This window comes from Schistosoma mansoni, chromosome 1 (genome assembly GCF_000237925.1).
Source record: "Schistosoma mansoni strain Puerto Rico chromosome 1, complete genome".
In the NCBI taxonomy this organism is placed as follows: domain Eukaryota; kingdom Metazoa; phylum Platyhelminthes; class Trematoda; order Strigeidida; family Schistosomatidae; genus Schistosoma; species Schistosoma mansoni.
The window spans coordinates 40,773,780-40,796,107 of record NC_031495.1 but is presented as its reverse complement, the minus strand read 5'-3'; the positions used below and the strand labels follow the sequence as shown (position 1 = coordinate 40,796,107).

Below are 22,328 nucleotides of genomic sequence, written 5' to 3'. Positions count from 1 at the left end.
AATTCAAGTTATATTTTATTCTAAAAGTAAGTTACACGGAATTTCTCTTCATTGCTGTAATTGATGGCTTTTTTTAAACCCGATTACCCGCCTCCCACAATTGATCGTATACCCTTCATGTTCAGCTTATCAAAATCTTGCTTTTACACTGATCACTAAGCTCTTGTCGTTATTATTTCAAGAGTTCATAAAGTCTGCCGTTATGTATATATTTACATAATGAAATATCGTGTCTTCTCAACCTAGATATTTAGCTTTTTTATAAGTTGATTAGCATTACTATATGTTCGTCTGTTCTTTAAAGTCATTGCATCAACTGGTTCCCTAAAGCTTTAAGATCTGACATTAGAAGAATAATCGCTTACATAACTGCTAACGTGTAAATATAAACTCTATTATTCTGTGAAGAATTTCCCCATTAAGGAGAGGTTGCATGCGCATACGTAACTCGGTCGCTCTACTTTTTTTCACTGAATATTCAATACTGTATTCGAATGAGATTTAATTTGCCAAATTAAGTCTATCTTTGCTGTTTTTTTCGATAATGCAATGGGAAGACGAAGTTTATCAGAATTATGTGATATATTAGCGCAATACATTTCGAACAATCTGATCACACATATACTTGTTAAGACATTTTTATATGAAAATTAAGAGGTCAACTAGACAGGTTAAGGTAAGAAAATAAATAAAGTACACAAAAACAATGTGATGACTACTCTGGATAATAAATAAGCATTACCAGGGTAGGTTAAGGGTAAGAACAAATTGTTTTTGAACACATAAAGGGGGTTTCAATTTCCGTATAGCTAAGGCTTCAATAAACCTTAGTATACGTCCTTGAAGGCTTTTGTACAACACTACAAATGCTGATTTGATGTCAACCTTATGACCAGTTTCAACTAAATGTTTCGCAATAGAGGAAGATGTTTGTCTATCCTGTGATCTTATTTGACCATTCGAATTCATTTGGTTCTGTAGCCATTTAGGTATGTGTTCCGCCACCCTTATTTGCAAATCACGATTGCTCCTCCCTATGTACGTGTTCCGCACATACATGTAAATTGGTATACACAATGGGATGTGACACAATCGCTTATGTGCTGTCTAGGTTTTTGGTGAAACATCGACCTTGTCTTTTCAATGATGACAAGTTGAGCTGCATAGAATGTCCTGTTTATGGCTAATTTTAGTCTCCATCTCAACATGAGACTATTAGAGTCACTCCTAAATGGTAATGTAATATAAACTCGCTTTTTGGGTGCCAGAAGCGTCATAGGTCTAATCGTATTGCAACCCTTCCAGCGGTTTATGAACTTAAATGAATAACCATTATTCATTAACGTATTAGTCAAAAGTCTCGTTTCTACTTCAATAGTATCACTAGCTCAAATACGATTGATTCTATTGAATAAGCCCTTAATTAAACCACGTTTGTAATGAATTGGGCAGTGACTATGGAAATTAAGGTATTGCCCCGTCCATGTCGGCTTTCTATATATAGAACGTTGGATGGAACCATCTCCTCTTCTACTGATCAGTATATCTAGAAAAGGAAGTTGGTTGTTCTTCTCTTCTTCGCACGTAAGAGAAATATGCTTCTGACTTGTATTGAGTTCTTTTAACAAGCGGTTTACGTCTTCACATTTATCCCCTATGATTATGATATCATCAACGTATCGTCTATACAGACACATCTTTTGGATTGAGTTTTCAGTTAAATTTTCAACATACCCCATGAACACATCCGCCAGCAACGGTCCTAAAGGACTACCCATAGCTACGCCATCAATTTGTCGAAAGTGCTCACCTTGAAATGTGAATTTTACATTGTCAGTGCATAATAATAATAGATCTTTAAGAGTTTCAACAGGAAATGGCAATGGAAGATTATTAAGTGAAATATAGTCACATAAAATATCAATAGTTTTTCTCAGGGGTACATTTGTAAATAAAGTGTTCACATCAAAAGAACACATTGTCTTTGTTTTTATGTTCATATCCTTTAAGTATTTAATTAAATCAAATGAGTCAATCAAGGAATACTTACAAAATTGATGTCGGATAGGATTTAATACTTTTGTAAGCCATTTCGCTAGTTTGTGTGTAGGTGACCGACACATTGCATTATCGAAATTTATCAAAGGGACTAATTGTTTTAAATTTGCTGTTTTTATTGTTTTTTTCGAAAAATAATTAATGATGATGTTATTTCTAAGTTTTATTAATAACGTATATATCAGGTAGTGCATTATTCTACTAATCATCAAAAATACAAGTCAAATGAAGAGATTTTTGTTCTTAATTACTTCCGATGATCAACATATTATTTTCTTTGCATTACACTCAAAAGCTACCAAGTTTAAAGATAAGTACCATATATATATATATATATATATATATATATATATATATATATATATATATATATATATATATATATATATATATGTATATAATATTAAATTAATATCAGTCTTACTGTAGATCTGTTTTCTCGAAACATGAATTGTACCTTTCCCCTTATTACTTCTCAAAGGATTGATCAATAAATATCACATGGAATACAGCAAGACACTAAATCCTTTAGATTATAGTTCTTGCGTTTCTAAAGAAAATATCGATGAAATGGAATATATATATATATATATATAAACTTTACCTCAACATAGTTACCTAAATAATTAGGACGTTATTTTCATCTGAAGAACGACGGATTGAATTCTTTGCCTCGAACCGTACTCACAAAAGATAACAGTCTTTAGAAACCTATAAAAACCTGAGTGATATTTATGTTAGTTTGAATTGCGTTATAGTCTACCGTTCGTCTCTATAAATCATGCGTTTTGCCCCTAAGATTTCTCATGTCACTTCAGTGTACCTTGTTCTTAGTATTCTATGTAATTGTACAAAGGTAAAACTATAGTAATAATGTAATTTTCGTTTTAACGGGTTTTTTCCCGGTTACATAAGAACAGACTCCTGACTAACCATATCATGCCTCACATTGATGTTATTTTCTTCGTGCAATCCGTCTTTTGTATCGCAACAGTAGTTCCCCGTGAGAGATTACATCTGATTAATTATATTTTAAAAGTACACAAGCTAAACGCATATTAAATCATGTATAAACAGTGATCGCTTAACTTTTTCTCACATACCCTATAGTTCAGCTGTACATAGTACCGCTATCTTCTAATTGAATCGTCTTCCTCAGTGTTACGAAACACTAATAAGGTGTTCACTATTTATGTGGGAGTTTGTGTAGATTAATATTGTTTCATAAATTACATCGTAAACTAGTAGTTAGACAACCACTGAAAACCGGGAGACCCTGGACAGTTGTTCCGTCCTAGTGTAGGACTCAGAAGTGCGCATGCACGATCAGGAATGCTAACTTTAAGGAATGTTTATTGCTTAAGTCGAATTCTAGTCAGTGGATTTTGTTCAGCTTTGACAATGTTTGTTAGCAATTATACTTTTTGAAATATGTTATGGTATTATTTTGTTTAAAAAAACTAGAAATCAATCTATTGTTGGGTTTTGCTAACTATGCTTCGTGATAATGGATTCCACTTTAAGGCTCTAGAAATACAGTAATTTTATTGTTTCCAATTTTCAGAAAACAAATTGAAGCAGTATTAGGTCATTGGAATCAATATAATGACTCTTAATAACACAATTCTGATTACAAATAGACTATAATAAAGTTCATGTAGCACTACTGAAATTTCAAATAATGTCAATGAAAATATATTGCAAAACATCCTGTGATAACCATAGAGGGATTAGTTTGACTAACATAGCATCTAAAACACTAGCCTCAATAATTATCAGGCGCCTAACTAAGACTCGTGAACTGCAAACACGAGAAAATCAGACTGGCTTCAGACCTGGTCGTGGCTGTATCGACCACATATTCACCATTCGTCAAGTTTTAGAGCACAGACATGCTTATCGGCGTCCGACAATGATAGTTTTTCTTGACCTAAAAGCAGCATTTGACTCTGTAGACCGAGAGGTTCTGTGGCAGTGTCTGTCATTGAAAGGTGTACCTGAGAAGTACATAAACCTTGTGAAAGCTCTTTACTCGAACACTATCAGTCGAGTGAGAGCTTATGGCGAACTGTCATTTGATTTTACAACCTCAGGTGGTGTCCATCAAGGCTGTCCACTATCCCCATTTTTGTTCAACTTCATTATAGACCTGTTGCTGGAAATAACACTCTCGTCGACTGAATTTTCAGGAATTGATCTTCTACTAGGAGGTTCACTTATCGACTTAGAATACGCAGATGACATAGTCCTGTTTGGTGAGGGCGCTGACAAAGTGCAGAGTCTTCTGTTAGAACTGAGTAATAATGCCAGGATGTTTGGGATGCGTTTCTCCCCATCCAAGTGTAAATTGTTACTCCAGGACTGGCCTGCGTCAACACCTGAACTAAGGATAGGGAGTGAAGTAGTCGAACGCGTCGACAACTTCACTTATCTTGGAAGTCTGATCAGCCCTAATGGGTTGGTGTCTGACGAAATATCTGCATTTATTCAAAAATCTCGTTGGGCTTTTGCCAACTTACGTCACCTATGGCGAAGACGAGATATCCGTCTATCAATTAAGGGACGAGTATACTGCACAGCAGTTCGCTCTGTTCTACTTTACGGCTGCGAAACATGGCCATTAAGAGTAGAAGATACTCGTAGGTTACTAATATTTGACCACAGATGTCTTAGAAATATTTCTCGCATCTGCTGGGATAACCGGGTAAGCAATGGTGAGGTTAGACACAGGGTATTAGGGAATGATGGTAAATCAGTTGATGAGGTCATGAATCTTCATCGACTGAGATGGTTGGGCCACTTGTTACGTATGCCTGAACACCGATTACCACGACGCGCAATGTTGACCAGTGTAGGGGATGGTCGGAAGAGAGTTAGGGGCGGCCAAACCAAAACATGACATCAGTGCTTGAAGTCACCAACTTCTAGTCTGCGCCATGTTGGCAGATGCAGACTACTTGGTTGGGGTCCGCGTGACTATCGTAACCAATGGTTGGAGACTCTGAGTGACATGGCTCAGAATCGATCACAATGGCGTAGGTGTATACACTCTTTATCTTCCCTTAAACCTTGAGATTAAAATTGCTTCATATCTCTCTTCCTTCCTGTACTATATCCTTATATACAACCTTTCTTTATATACTACCACCACTAAATTAATTACGTCTATGAATCCGGTGTTCATCTTGTTGTGCTAATGAGGTATGGCAACTTGGACCGATGCATATATGTGCCTGGTCCCACGTTGTCGCTGACTGACTGATTGCAAAACATACTACTTTCATTTACTAAATATATTATTATTTGTTGAATTGTTTTAATCTTGACGTATCTTTGTTGTCAAGTGATCTTATTTATGAAAATTAATGGCGAGAAAAGGCAGTAACTTTAAGATTTTCATACATTAATGTTCTTTCTTAACCCATTAGGTCTCATTATGTTTACGAATTTTGTTAAACAGTAGTTTAGTTGTTAAAGCGCTTTACTGCTAACCAATGGACAATATATTCTGAGCCTCCCACCAGCTATATTGGTTTGGACATTGGTTATATCTGTATAATTATCCGTGAAAACAAATTTGTAGATCAAAGCTGAGTTCTCTTAAATGTACTTCGTCAATTAGCTTGCATAAATAATAGTTTGAACTGCATAGTATTCCATTCATTTGGTTAGTCGGTAGTCTTTTATTCTGAAGTCTTGTTCATTTAAATTAGGAAAATGGTTTCATAACGTAAAGGGCTTCGTCGGTCACTTAAACATTTCGAAAATTTTTATACGTGTAATTGAGTAAATTAAGTTGATATCGTTAGCCCATTTGTAACTATGGTTTGTCTTACCAATTGTTTAACTAATAGATGGACATAGTCCTCTACAATGGTTGAAGTAACAACCATGTTATTTAAATAATGTTTGCATACTGAAACATCAATAAAGTTATAAGGGAGAATACCCTAATATTTCTCGTATGGGTCTGCTGGTTATCAGTCTCTTGTTTACTATATATACTACTGAAATAGGTCAGTTGTATTCAATGACTTGGATAGTTTTGGTATTTAAGGATTCACGTATCTTCGTGAAGATAAGCTCTCAAGTCATTAAGACCACTTCTAACCCAATTTCCTTTTCAGGTACCTCTAGAAGAACCCTTCCACAGTGTGGGCAACCGAGAAGTAATAACTGCCCTCATACCTCTAACAGCACTCAAGACCACTGTATTCATGATCAATCTCCTTCTTCAATTCCTACCATTCCTTCTACCTCGATTTTCAACACTAAACTTCCTCTTTCGGTTTCCTCCTCAAGTGTCATCATGGCCAACGATTTTAGTGCGTGAAACACTGTCCCAGATCTGCTAAAACCTCGCTCCAAACTACACATTGGAGCCTTCAACGTACGCACCCTATGTCAAACCAACCAGCAGGCCTCCTTGGCTAAGACTCTAGAATCACGTATCATGGATGTATGCTGTCCCCGGAACACGCATACAGGACTTAAGTATGGTCATTCACTTGACCTCACTTCGCCAAAACGGAGAGCTGACGAGATACACCCTCAGTGAATTTGGCGACTCGGTGGCTATTTCTCGTGAACTGGCCGGTGTAGGCATAGCACTAAGTGCGAGAGCAGAACAAGCATTATAAAAATGAATCGTCATTAACAGTCACCTATATTCTGTTCGGCTAAACGGCTCCGTAAGAATTCGAAAGGATAGGGATACGCGTCGTTGCCTTTTCGTTGTTTCTGCCTACGCTCCCATTGACCCCAGTCCGGATGAAGTGAAAGATGACTTTTACAGAAAGCTCTCTGAACTTCTTCAAAAAGCTAAACGTTCACACATACTACTCTTAGCAGGTGACTTTAATGCCTAAGTAGGTAGCTTAAAACAGACAGAAAGACATTTAGGTGGGTATTTTAGTATTCCGGCTAAGTGAACAGATAATGGTGATCGTCTGTTGCAACTGTGCTCAGACAATCGTTTATTTTTAGCAAACACTAATTTTAAGCATAAGGAGAGGCATCGTCCAACATAGCGACCACGTGCACCAAACCAACTACGGACTCAAATAGACAATATTTCCGTCAGTCATCGTTGGAGAGGCTCGAGAGAAGATTGCCGTTCGTATTAGAGTACATGTTTAGACTCATATCATGCTTTAATACGAGCACGCATTTGTTCACGCCTCACTGGATGCAGAAAAACTTTGCTAAGTAGACCCATTAGAATTGAACTCAGTGACGAGAAAGCCAAAAGTAAGATCCAGAAACATCTGAGTTCACATGTAGGCACTTCTGTAAACAAGACTAACTAAGATGCAGCTTGGAAAGATTTACGAACAGCTATGGAAACACCAGTGACATCTATTAGTAATTTAAGCCAATGTTGGTCTATGTAAATTGAACTGATTGTGTCGGGGTACGCATCATTTTTAAGAAGTGCACGACAGAAATACGTTGTATGATCGTTCTATCAAGTTTCTACATAGATCTCAGTTATATTCCGAGATCACTTATGATTTATTAATAAAACATTAAAAGTGAGAATCACAGAATGATTCGTATATTTACAAATCATGGTATACCATCGGTGAACGGGTAATGATATAACACTGAATGTTACCCTTAATATGATCTAGTTCCTAGAGAACGACCGACTATTTTTGTATATGCAGCCATATTTGACGTAATTCATCAACTGGTCGAATCTGTTAACTAGTGCGTGAAACAAACTGGTCATACTCTGGCTAAGGTATTCGTCTCTTCTGTTCATATCTGAAAATACTGAAGACTTTAGACTAGCTCAGAGCTGGTAAGGCTAAAGTTTCACTTGATTTCGCGCTTTCACAAGTACATACGTATTTCACAGAGATTCATCTTAGCTAATTTTAACTGGGGAAGGCAGTAAACTCATAACTGTTATGTTCTTTTTTTTCGATGGTGAGGTAAGACGAACAGATCAAGTAGGAACTTTAATGCAAATGTTCCTGAAAGTATATTTACGCATTTTGATAACCTTTCATGTATTGTGGCAACCGAAATGATTGTAAAACGTATTAAATTGACTGAAAAGAGTGGAAAAGTTCCATATAATATCAGGGTTATGCCTCTTTGTAATTCAATCAAATTTATATCAGGACTTGTCAGTAGAATTTCACTAGATGTGTCGCAAGACCAGTCACTAAACTCATGGGTGTTAATAATAGCTTTTATAGAAACAGGTATGAAAAAGTAGTCCCATTTCCTGCTAAAAACTACTTCTCTTCTTACTTGCATGAAACTTTTGTTACTAACATCATTGTGGGCAAGGATCAGGAGTAATCGGACAGGGAAGCTTCAGTGAATGATTCTAATAGTCATATATCTTCCCTATTTGCAACTTCCAGTAATTTATTTCATATCCAAAAGCGATTATGTTTTCCAAGGGTTCTTTTCACTACTTTATTGTTGATTCAAGCATTATCACGTCCATCATCTCGGTTGTAAAGTTAAGTCATTAAATCTCAATGCATTAGTTAAGCCTACTGAAGTTTCTATTTTGAGTATTACAAGTCATAAACTTCCATTTTTGGTGTTGGAATTCGCTGACTTAGGGCCGCACATCTTTAATCATAAATCGTCAATTCTTTACCACTCATTGTGCTTGTCTAGTTCCTTCTGACTCAAATCGCACTATTTCAGGAATTCTTATCAGCCTAAGATTTCCGACTAATGGTCAGTATTACGGAGTTTATATACTACTAAACTAATAGGTTTACTATAGTGTGGTTGACTGACCATTTCATGGCTTAATAAACAATATGGTCTTATGTCCAAGTTACGTGACTTTCCACCTTCATTTGGCCTACTTTGATAATCGAAGTGTACAGCTTTGCACTACTTTTTGAACAGAGACGAAAGATATTCTCAGGGATACCAGCTCTAGATGACCGAGTTATACCGCTTCAGCAAACTTTCGTCGGCCTTTATTGACATTCTCGAATTTTATCCTCTGCTCGGCATTCAAAGTTAGAACTTCAGGTATAGGACATATTATGCTCAATATAGCAAGTAGTTAAGGCTTAGTGTTATTTCTTGGTCTTTACAGTCCAATTCTATAATAATCCAATAATACTTCGCCAGTCCAATGATTCTCATTCCACTCTATGTTGACTCTGTTTTCTAACGCAAAATGTTCAAAAACATCATACATTAAACTAAACAGTTTGCCACAAGCAAATAAAACCCGATATACGTGGATAGACAGGTTACAGTAGAAGAAAATGTGTGAAATATTCTCAAAAAATCCTGATTCACCATGAAAAATGTAAAATGCACGATCTCTAAAATCTCAAAATTAATTTTAATGACCGGAAATAATGGAATTAGACATGTTGATTACTATCACCCAGAAAGTTCCAATAGGTACTTTTATGATCAAATTTATAACAGTAGAGAAGTGAAAGGGAACATCATGTTCACAGCTGGATTTATTGTGCGCAGATTTCAGATCAGCTGCTGGATTGTATACAGGAGAAATAGTAAATTAGTACAACCATCACAGATCAGCTCATTATCGTGCTAGAAGGCATCCAAAAACTGTCTTGCTTCAACAATACACTTGGGAATCAGAGGATATTTTACCAGAAAGATATGCATTTGGGATAAGAAGGATAATAAAACTATATCACAGACAAGTAGTAACTAATCCATCTTAAATTGCCTAATACACCTCTTTAAATATGACGTTGACGATAACTCACCAACCGTTTAAGCCAGGTGATCAGTCTTGTAAATGAGAACACATTCAGCTTGAATAATGATATGCCTTGGATTCAGCACTGTTTCTACGACTATCTAAATTATCCTAATCGAAAGATATCACTATTTCTCCCTTTCAAATTCACTTGAGTCATTAAAGCTAAAAGGCTATAGTAGATTTAATATACCACAAGCATTCTAAATTTTGTTGTGGAATCAAAAACCATTTAAATAGAAATCTAGCTTATGTTTGGATTCATGAGGTAATTAAAGCTAGACCACCATGTAAAACCTTGTAGCTGTAAATAATTCCCCAAAATCAATAGCTCATTAAGTGTTGGACATTGGATGCTGACCACATTGTTTTATGTGGACTTGTTTAACTGAATGCTTTCGGTCATGCATCCGTACCAGATCACGTTACGAACCAGCGTGGGACACAGCTCCCACGTTCACTAGCCAGATTAGAACAAACGCTTCTCGATATATTGATAACGTATCAAATATACCTTTCCGATCTCTTCGCATCTGACTTCTGATTTTATTTGGTTGGGGAAAACTTGGAATATAGAAGGTGTTGCTGGTTGCTAGTTGTCAAACTAGAATACTAGTCGTATCTTCAACCTGGAAGCACTGGGCGGCCGTTTCATCCTAATATGGGACTCCTCAGTAGTGCTCATCCACGATCCCGCAAGTGAGATACGAACTCAGGACCTATCGGTCTCGCGAGCGAGAGCTTAACTTCCAAACCACTTAGACGGCATCAAATGGTGTTGATGTCTAACCTCAACCAATGCTTCAGGCTGTATATTTGGTGTGCACTGCTGAGGAGTCGCATACTAGAATGATTTCAACTATAAAATTACCAAAATATTCACAAAGCCCGCTTCTGATAGAAACCTATTTCTTAAGTATGAGCCTTTTACGGCACTACTGCATGCAATCCTTTCAAAGGACAAGCGCTCCAAACAATGCCCGACCTTGAGGCCACTTGGCATATGTAGGTTCTCTCACATACTTACTTTTCACTAAAGTATGTTAGTACGAGGTTTAACAGTCGTTAGCATCTCAAAAAATTGCATCTAAAAGTAATAATTATCTAGTAGGCTTTGTTTTGATGATTTGATAAATATTATTGGATTTATCGGCGAGGCTATAATTTATGGACGAGCCAACTAAATGTAAGATAACAGGACTTGGATTATGGCACGAAATTCATTCATCCGTTCGGCCAACTAGCGTTTTGGCGTTTTAGCTGGTGTCAGTTCGTGATGAGAACCTTTAATCTGATTTTTAACCCTAACCATCAACTGCAAATCATAACTCCAATTCCTCATACTGTTTTACAATATTCATGTTGTCTTTATTAGTAGGTTAACATTCTCAAGATCACTTAAGTGTTCTTCAAAAGTCCATAAATTACAGTCTCATCGAAATTCACAGAGTGACTATCATTAGTTACCAGTCTGAATTATACATGATAACACTTGGATACCTTATCTAAGGAGTTGTGATACTCCAAAGGAAAGCCTCACACATCTGTATTTGATGTGCTATCTGCACGCCAGATTTTATAAGCGTAGGGTGAGACTGCTCTCATGAACGCGTTATGTACCAAACTTCTCATAGCCAAACTAACATCGCAATGACCCAAAACAGTTCAGATTCTATTAGCCACACTAGCTTTCATTGTGCATAGTTACATCTCATATGCATCACTAGGAATAATAGCTACCTACATAAGTAAACGTCTTTGTTACTTCCAACGGCTTATTAAAAAGGGTAAATGTAAGTACATGCTCCTGGCAGCTTTGCAGGAATACCTAGGATTTTAATGAATTAAATTATATACCATCCTTGGGAACACTAGTCGCTAACTAACCGTTGTTAAAGTAGCCTATGTCACTGTACGGTAACTCATACTCATACTTGAGGTTTCAGCTTTTTCTAATAATAGTTCCGCATCACCACATGCTGTTCAGAGCTGCTTCCAAAATGTAAGTGGGAAAATTTTGGAAATCATGGAGAAATTCGAAAACTGTCTAACCCACCTGCTGAAATGAAACAAAAGAGTAGTAATCATGCCAGGGAGACTTCACACTATATAGTCTTTGTTGATAAATGTGGATTTTTTTCCTAGAATTCACAAATCCATTTGAATTTCTTTTATATACTAACGCCACTAAATTAACTATTTCTATGGATCTGATGTTCATCTTGTTGTGCTAACGAGATATGGCAACTTGGACGGATGCATATGTGTTCCTGGTCCTACGTTGTAGCTGACTGACTGACTTGAATTTCAGTCCCGTTAATTGACTTTAAGTGTTCCATTTGTATCGATTTATTCACCACGAAGTTATTTTGTATTCAAGCGATGATTGCTCATACTGGTAAATTTTGTAATCGATAATCATTGGATAATCAACATATGATTAGATTAACTTGAATGTAAGCTAGTCATTCTGAGGTCTTCAGTCAGTTAGTCAGCTAAAACGTAGGACCAGACAGATATATGCATCGTTCCAAGTTGCCACGCCTCATTGGCACAACAAAATGAACACCGAATTCATAGTAGTCACTTCAATGGTAGTAATATATAAAAGAAATATTGTGTATAAGGATAGTACAGGAAGGAAGAATTTAGTTGGTAGAAGAAAAGATACAGAGTAACTTTAATCTCACAATTTAAGGGAAAACTGAAAGTGTATACACCTACGCCATTGTGATCAATTCTGAGCCCTGTCACTCAGAGTCTCCAACCATTAGTCACGATATTCATGCGGAACCCAACCAAGTATTCTGCATCTACCAACATGGATCAGACTAGAACTCAGTGACTTCAAGCACTGATGTCATGTTTTGGTTTGACCGCCCCTAACTCTCTTCCAACCATCCCTCAACACTAGTCGGCATTGCGTGTCGTGATAATCGGTTATCAGACATACGTAAAACGGGTTGATGAACATTCACAAACTCATCAACTGATTTACCATCATTCCCTAACACCCTGCGTCTAGCCTCACTATTACTTACCCCGTGATCCCAGCAGATGCGAGAAATATTTCTAAGACATCTGTGATCAAATATTAGTAACCTACGAGTATCTTCTACTCTTAATGGCCATGTTTCGCAGCCGTAAAGTAGAACAGAGCGAACTGCTGTGCAGTATACTCGTCCCTTAATTGATAGACGGATATCTCGTCTTCGCCATAGGTGACGTAAGTTGGCAAAAGCCCAACGAGATTTTTGAATAAATGCAGATATTTCGTCAGACACCAACCCATTAGGGCTGATCAGACTTCCAAAATAAGTTAAGTTGTCGACGCGTTCACTCCCTATCCTTAGTTCAGTCGTTGACACAGGCCAAATCTGGAGCAAAAACTTGCATTTAGAGAGAGAGAGAAACTCATCACAATCATTTTGGCATTGTTGTTTCGTGCTACCAAAGCACTCTGCATTTTGTCAGCGTGTTCACCAGACAAGACTTAAGCCAGCCTAATTTTCTTGTGTTTGTAGTTCACGAGTCTTAGTTAGGCGCCCAATAATTATTGAGGCTAGTATTTTAGATGCTATGTTAGTCAAACTAATCCCTCTATGGTTATCACAGGATCACTAGGATATCTTACAAGACTTCCCTCTATTTCGTTGAAGTATCGTGTGTTAGTTGTCCGGTCCGTCGATTTTACATAGATCTAGTTCCGTAATAGACGAATCCCAATTGTTCGTTCAGAAATGCTGAATCCTATCTCAACTTACAACGGATATAAATAATGTGTAATGATTGGCCTAATCATTATAGATAAAGTTGGTTTTCGGAATAGGTCTCATAAGACAAGTTACATGGATATCTAAATCTATGAAAGTGACCGAGGTGCATTCATTTTTTATTTTGTTTTCACTCATGAATATCCTACGTTGTTTTTTAAAGATAATTTTTCTTCGCTGCTGTTTCTGACAAGTTCCCGTACTTTTACTGTCAATACCTTCGTGAACGTTATACAGTCACCCAGACCGCAATACTAACGCCCTCATCCTGAGTCACTAATATTCTTCATCATCTCAGTTTGAAATATCATTTTTCTGTTCCACTCTAAACTTTGAATCCACTCATCTGGATAATTTTTAATTTGTTTTAAGTAGTAGGTTCTTAATAAGACAGTCTCCTTGAAAGTGTCCATATAAAGGCTGTCAGATTTGTATGTCATGTCATCATGCATCGAAATGGGAATGAATTGCTTGTAAACTTCAAGTTGTTACTAATTGGAGATAGTGGAGTTGGGAAATCAAGGTTAGTACCAATATCATACAACTTTTCAATGTTTATAGCTTGTTAATGCGTTATACTAATGATTGTTTTGAAAGTCAGCTATCTGCAACTATCGGTAAGTTTATTTAAAAATAATTTGTATGTATGTATCATTTTAGGCGTTGATTTCAAAGTCAAACATGTTACGGTCCCTGATGGAACAAAGATAAAACTTTCTATATGGGTGAGTGATCTAACTTTCTTACCCTAGAATTTTACTTATATAAACACTCGTAATCAGTATATATATATATGCTAGTTATTAAGAACTGGTTATTTGTAGATTGGTTACGTGGCATACTTTCTGTTGCCTGATCTTGTACCAAGGAGTTTCTGTACTGTCAATACATGGTTATACAGAAGACGTTTCGATGTTGATTTCGAAGTTGTGACTTGGTTTATCCTTACAAAGGGTATTCAGCTGAAGGTTTATTATGGGCTGATGAAAGACCAAAATACGATCTGAATGTATAAAGATTTCGGTATTTTCTTTTTTAATAGGAAGGTTGACTAATTAGTTCTGATTGGTTGTATATAAGTAAACACTGAATAACGCTGTTGCCTCATAAATTTTTTCCGACACCATAAACTACATTTAAGATGTAATAATTTATTTTTGCAACACCTTTTTCAAAATTTTGTAGGATACTGCAGGTCAGGAGCGGTTTCGTACTTTGACACCCAACGTGTATCGCGGTTCACACGCTGCTGTTTTTGGTGAGTTGTGTCTTAAAAACTTATTACAGATTATATTATGTGATTTCACGAGTATCTATTAGCTTTGATACTCATAAATGAACATCTTTTGAATCGACTTTGATGTAGGAAAGCCAATGCAAGTAAAATTATCATCTTGTATAAAAAAGCTAAAATATCATCCGAATGGGTTACTTCTCATACATTTGTAAAAATGTTTCCCAAGTATATGGCCTATAATTTCCAAGTAATTGGATACGGAATCACCTTGCTCAATTTAAAAACCCGTTATGTTGTTAAATATGTGTTGATACATAAAATTCACTCTCAAGTATCTCATTGACTGAAGATATTCATCAAGAAGAGTAACAGTTAGTCAGATTTCTACTCCTGGACTGCTTTATTCTAACTGTAGATCACTAATAGACAAAATGAACTGTCTTTATTTTCTGTTAAGCTTAAAAATGTGTCGTAATTGTGGCGTAGTCACAGTCCAAGAATCCTGATTAAATGGTTTACATGACGATAGCTCATCATCAGCATTGTACAAACAAATGGAGAATGTGTGGTTGCTGGTGTAAATGTTTTTTTATTTGAGATTAGTATTAATCTAACTATGCACTTTTTAAGTTTTCCAACAATTTTATGGACCGTTTAGAGTCAAAATGCCTCAAAAAAAACTTATTTTTGTATGTTACCAACGTTCACGTAACTTCTCACTCATCTAACTATCTGTGTTAGCTGATGAGTTCACCAAATATGTTGCCACTACCTTCGGTGTTTCTCTTGCAGTCATGTTTGATGATTTTAAGCCATGTGATTACAGTTTTCTTTCATCCTCAGGTCACTAAAGCTCAGTAGATCTCCCAACCCGTTTTGATCGTCTTCTAGATTTAGTCTCCATTAGTCATGTGGGGGAGTATATGCGACCCGCAAACGTACTGATCGACTTAGTTCTGACCGTCGTATGATTCGTGTTTTGTCCAAAATATATGACAAGGTTGCAAAAGATACACGTTATTGTCAGACAAGGAAAATTAAGCATGGAAACGATCCAGAAGAAAGAACTCAAAGTCTGATGAACATGTTTCGAACGACGAACTTGAATTTATGTACAAGTGATTTACTGGAAGACAGTTAATATTATCACTTGTTACCTTGAATTCTGTTTTGATGTTTTTTGTCTCAGTAAATCAGTTTTCTTAAAATTCGAGAAACTTACATCCCACAACTAAAATGTTTGAAGAGTGAAAAATTGCCGTACAAGGAAAAGGATTCGACCTAGATTCTCGAGCTTAGTAATCTGACAAGTCAGGAAATCAAATGCCTGAGTTTAATATGTACTCAAAAACTCTTATCTTGCCAGAATTATTCAAACGTGTGGGGATTGTTTAGAAAGTTTACAAATACGAAACGGCTTACTGATGACACCCACCTAAATAGCCGCGTTTTAAATGAGTCCTTCATACATCAATGTTCTGATCTCGTACTCTCTATTTCTCCAAGTTAAAAGAAAGTTGTCTCAAGATTTACCAAAACAGTTGTTTTAAAATATCTAAATTTATCTTACTCCTTAGAATTTTTAGAACCTAATGACAATTCAACCCTTGTTTTTAAGGAATATGCCAATGCTATGTGCTACCCATTAACGAGTATCTTTAACCGGTCGTTTTCAATGGATTTTATATCACAAATATAGAAGAAAGTAGAGATAATTTCAAAACCAAGTATCATATTTTGTAATATGAATGCCAGGTTGAGTCTCCTAAGTAATGACATTTTTTCCTCAAAACGATAGAGAAACTTCTGCTACGTACACTTCAACCTGCATTAAATGAGGGTACTGATTCATATCAGTTTGTCTATAAAATTTAAAGAGATACCTTAGATGCTGCAGTCGTTTCACATCATAACATAGTACCCAGTTTGGAAAAGAGTGAGACGTATGTTTGTATTTCTAGGTAACACTTCTGCCTTTGTTTCTGTTCAAAAACCACTATTATTGGGTAAGTTTATTGGCGTTAATGGTGAGAGCTGGATAACTAACTGGACGTGTTTTTATTTTTTTGAAACATAACAGTATACTATGTTTAAAAGAAAGCTTTCTACTTCGTTATAAATCAAAGTTGATTCACCACGAGTTTTTGTCTTCCCTGTCCTTTTCTTTTTTCTTCCATCTACAAAAAAAAAACACCTTTTCTAGTATTTGGGATAGCTTGCTGTGTGTATGCCAGTGTCTTTCTCTTCAAATTCTTATGAAATGAATATTTTTTTGTGCACATTGAACAATTGTCTATGTTTTAGTTCAGTTACACTAAATCCTTTCGGACAGGAAACTGTTCTCTTTAGCCTCAGACATGAAATGCACCTATATACCCTGTTAGAATCGGGTGAAGTTTGTATTCTAGGTGATTCTGTAACAAAAACAATACCAATCGTCATATTTTTAGAAATGATCTTTCTTAATCTTCCCATAGTTTGTTAATATCAAAGAAAGTTTATCGTCTGACTTAAAGTAGCTAAATGATAAATAAAGTAGCTACATGATTTTTGCAGTACTCGACATCTACTTTTACGATTTGTAAATTATTGTATACTGCCTGTTATCTTTTACTATCCCCACCATTCATTCCTGAACTTTTGAGGAAAGATTTCGCGGTGTCGCGGAGAGTGCTGAAGGCGAATATTGAGGTATGTGGTGCATCTTCTGACGTCATTATCAACATGGTTGTGGATATACATTCGAAATCTTGCAGATGACTAACAAATATTATTTTATGAGATACAAAATATCCAATCCATTAACATTTTTTCCCTGTACATCTGATAAGGAGAGATTCAGGTACATTAGAATTCATGTACGCAACGAAAGGTATCAAAGATAATAAAATACCTTATCTACCATATTTACTATGCGACGAACGGGTTGTACGGGTAGACCTAACTCAAAGTATACACACTTGGACTTTAAACTCGTTGAAATATTGTATACTGACCATTCCATATCATACTAAACATAATATTACATAAAGCGATTATTATTACTATTATTTATTAGTTTTCAAGATTTTATGATTTTATGTTCAAATAAACCTGAATTATTTGTTCCAATTTTATCTGAAATGATAAAGAAAAAAAACCTAACGATTTATGAAGCTTGGGCTTAATTTGAGTTGTGGCTTTTGCTAGCTAGGTGAGAACTATCTTAAGACTCGAAGGTTGTTTTTGACGTCTGTAGCTGACTAATTATTCAAACCACAAAACTCTGTTAAAGAAATCAGAAGCTTTCGACATTAGATCCCTGTTTATAGGTTATGAAATAATATTCATACTGGAATTTTATCCATTTAATTAGTTATCTCCGAGTATATATATATATATACCCCTTTAATTAAACGCAGCAAATGAAAAAAGCTTGCTACACTTTGGGTATAAAATATATATTTATGCAGCATTTTCTGTACAATCGTTTTGATATCATACAGTTGTTAGTAAGAATGTTATATTCAAGACTTTTTACAAAGAAATAAGACAGATCACCTTCAAATAAATCTATTTTGAGATAGCAAAATTTTTACCGTGAATAAACTTTAATGGTAGACATCAAACTTTACAGAACGTTCTTTAATTCAATCTATTTCCCGCTAATATACACCTATATGAATTCCTGCTCTTCTCAGAAGAGGGATGGACCTCGTGGTCTTCACTTTGCGGCATCGTAATTCTACGTGAAGACCCTTCAACTCTTCAAGCAGAGTTTAAACGAATTAATGGTTTTGCTCTGGTCAGTGTTTTTCTTGGAAAGATTTATTTTTACGGGGCGAGTTTGCTAACATCACTCATAACCCCATTTTATTAAAATTCGGGATTGTCAGTAACCCTAGAAGGGCTCCAACAAGAGTTGATAAAATTGCATAGATCACACAATTTCCTCCGGAAAATTGCAACGGACATTATTTATACTCTGAGGAGACGTACGTAGATAGATGAAAATGTATGTTCATAGGTGTAACGTTTTATAGCTACTAAGGTAAGCTTCATATAAATTCACTTCTACTTTACTCTTCTTTGAATCAAATAATATAAGCACGTATATATTTTTTCCATCTCCATTTATTTCACTGTCATGATTTTTGCTCGACATACCATACCCTTTATTCAGTGTTTGATGTATCGAATCGTGAAAGCTTTGATCATCTGAACAGTTGGATGGAAGAGTTAAAAACTTATTCAGACAATCCAGATATGATTAAACTTCTTGTTGGGAATAAAATTGATAATGTAAGTTTTCATAATATAATCAAATATATACAAACATGTACTTTTAATTAGACAGCTTTTTATCATTACTTAACATTTTCTAATTGTCCATTAGTAACCTATTAAACTAAATTATTGAGCTTGATAATAATATCTATTGTTAAATTATCTGTTCAGTTAGTGAAAGGAAAAAAAGTGCAAAGAATATTCTACATTCTTATTGGCTTTACTTTGAAATAATTAAAATTATGTTGTGTTTATGATTAATTGGATATCTTAAATCAGGTTATTAGTTTAAAGAAAGCTTGGAAATATATTACAATGTTTGATATTGTTCTGATTGGTAGTATTTGTTTTAAATTAATCTATGAAATTCCCTATAGCCTCTACCAGGGAAGTCCCACTCACTGCCTTCTCGTGGCGAGGGTGTTGTTTACGAAATTAAGAGGACGAAAAACGAATGTCCGGCGCTATAACCGGGTTGGTGGACACGGAGGGTCCACCTAGGGGAGTTGTAAAACCCTGATTCCAAACTAATGGTGCACATGGGCTCCAGGATACTGAGGGGACAAATGGCGTATGAACCAATTATTGGTCACCAGCTACCATGGAAGTGCTTCTCCTTACGATGCTCCACTGCCTTGTGGATCAGACCTTTAGGTCAAAGGCTCGGGGTGTGGTTCCATAAGAAAACCACCTTCTTCGGTTTGGGCACCCGGGAAGTATCATAGCCCTCACACAAATCAAATGAGATTTCTGTAGCGCATATATATCTGGTGCCCCTTTGTACCAATATTTATGTGCTTAAATAAAAAAATGAAATTCTTGTGAATGAATTTTTACTAGAATAGTACTTAAGTATCTATCTACTAGTTTTATACCTAAAGTTCTAATGTCTACGCACTAAAAGTCTTTATCGCCTAACGGTAGAACACTTCAACAATGGACTATTTTATCTACTCTAGGATGAGATAAATTTCATAGAATTAGAGTTGATTAATGTTGACCTAAATTGTAATAAATATACTCGGTAAATATTTATGTTTAACATCTTTCTGGTTGTCCTTTGATGGATAAAAGTGGTTAGGTATACACGAGATTTTTTTCACTCATTCTGTATCTACACTGTCTTATTTTTAAATAGAGAATTTACATTAGTTTCTTATTGTTAATAACTTTAAAATCAAATAGTTTTCCGGAACATCATAATGACATCACTTTCCTAGCCAATACACTTTCGTTTTGCTATAATAGGGGCTCGGCTTTCTTTTTATGGCAAATATAGTCTAGGGCCCTTACTTCTAAAAACTACTATTTCAATCAGATCGGCTAGATAGTGCTGAAATCAAAAGACACTGATATAATAACAATTAGCTGTTCCTTTTATTCAGCACTTCAAATAACGGAGTTTAATATTTGTAATCACCGAGCTTGTACACTATGTTCTGTCTCAGTATCATTTACGTATCCTGTCGAAATGTGTATTTTTTCTCTCAAAGTTGGTAAGAAGTTATCTTTAATGTACAATCAAAACAAATAATTAATACAGATCACTGTAAGTCAATCACATACAGCTTATCTTTGGAAAATACACTTAATTTATTATGGCTTAGTCAAGTACATTTTACTGTAATCGGCTTTGATCCATACTAACTGTGTGAAGGTTAGTGATATTACTATGTTGTCCAAAGAGAGAGGTATTCATTGAGCACGTTTCAAACCTTGGACAAATAGGTTAAAGATCGTTTGCCAATAAACCGGTGTCGACTTTTAATCATGAAAAGTAGATTATTCCCCTCCAATTACTCAAGTATGTACTCATAGCTATGTATGAGCTGTTAGAGTTTAAGAAATAATTTTAACCTTTCTTTTTCTCGGTATTAAATCTTTATCGGCTGATATGGTGAAGATTTATATTACGTATGCCTATCCACCGACTACCTCGACGCCCAGTAATGTCTGGTGTAAAAGTATATTGGAAGCAAGTTATAGGCGGCCAAACCAACACATGGCTTATGTCCATGAAATTACAGGGTATTGGACCTCATTAGCACAACAAGATGAACACCGAATGCATAGGAGTAGTCACTTCAATGGTAGTAATATATAAAAGAAAGATTGTGTATAAGCACGGGAAGAAAGAAGGATATGAAGCAATTTTAATCTCATAGTTTAATGGAAGACAGAGAGTGTTTACACCTACGCCATTGTGATCGATTCTGAGCTATGCCGCTCAGAGTCTTCAACTATTGATTACGATAATCGTGCAGACCCCAACCAAGTATTCTGCATCTACCAACATGGCTCAGACTAGAAGTCAGTGAATTCAAGCGCTGATACCATGTTGGGTGGCATGGCTCAAAATCTTTCTCAGTGGTGGAGGTGAATTCACTTTTTGTACTCCCTTGGATCCTAAGTTCCCTACAACTTTTCTTTAGTTCATTAATTTATTTTTTGTTTCATCGCATCTTAAATGCCTAGTATTTTCTGTTGTCGCTAATACCGTTACTACCTGTACTACTGTGTGATTTACCCTGGAAAACTTATCTCGTTGTGTTTATGGGCTGTAGAAAAATGAACCGTTGTATACGTGTCAGGCTTCACTTCATGTAGAATTGACTGGCGGATACTTAAAACGTTTATTACTTAGGTATTTTATGAGTTGTGATATTAAGGTTTTATCATGTTAGATCTAGCATATCTACAATAATTGATATGACCTCTGCTCTTGTGCTACTATAAGGAAATCTCGGGGTGTTTAAATAAAATAATGTGGTTTGTGTAGAATCGTAAGTTTTAAAACCACTTATATATCTCAGTTGTGAACACTAGAATGCCAGATTCCCTTGTCCCGACAACCTTGGATGTCGAAACACTAGTCCTAAATCCCTACTTTTAGCCATATTTCAGTGATATCACATGACTTTTCTCCTTAATTTCTACAAACCTCCTGAATACAACTATTTTCATGATCTTGGAATGCTTCGGTGTTAAAGAGTTATCATTATATTTGTTTTTAACCTAGATTTCCAGAGAGATTTCTCGTGAAGAGGGTCTTCGTTTTTCCCGTTTATACAATATGCCGTACGCTGAAACAAGTGCAAAAACCAGTGAAGGTGTTAATCAGCTATTTTCTGATGTTGTTACTAGAATTTATAATCATTCTGAATTGTGGAATCAAGGCAAAAAGCGTGCAAACACTAATTCTTCAAGTCGTGCTCACTTAACTGAACTTGAAGATAAACAGACTCGTAGCAGCTGTTGTTCATAA

At 35.7% G+C, this 22,328-nt stretch overlaps 1 protein-coding gene across 1 annotated transcript; it reads left to right on the top strand.

The window, feature by feature from the left end:
- Positions 1-14,006: 14,006 nt before the first annotated feature.
- Smp_008230 (putative rab-18) lies at positions 14,007-22,328 on the top strand (the record flags this gene model as incomplete). The annotated part of the gene is made up of 6 exons (XM_018794434.1): positions 14,007-14,083; positions 14,122-14,177; positions 14,221-14,285; positions 14,746-14,818; positions 18,960-19,078; positions 22,083-22,328. The coding sequence occupies 6 exons, from the start codon at positions 14,007-14,009 to the stop codon at positions 22,326-22,328; spliced, it is 636 nt and encodes a 211-aa protein (XP_018648847.1).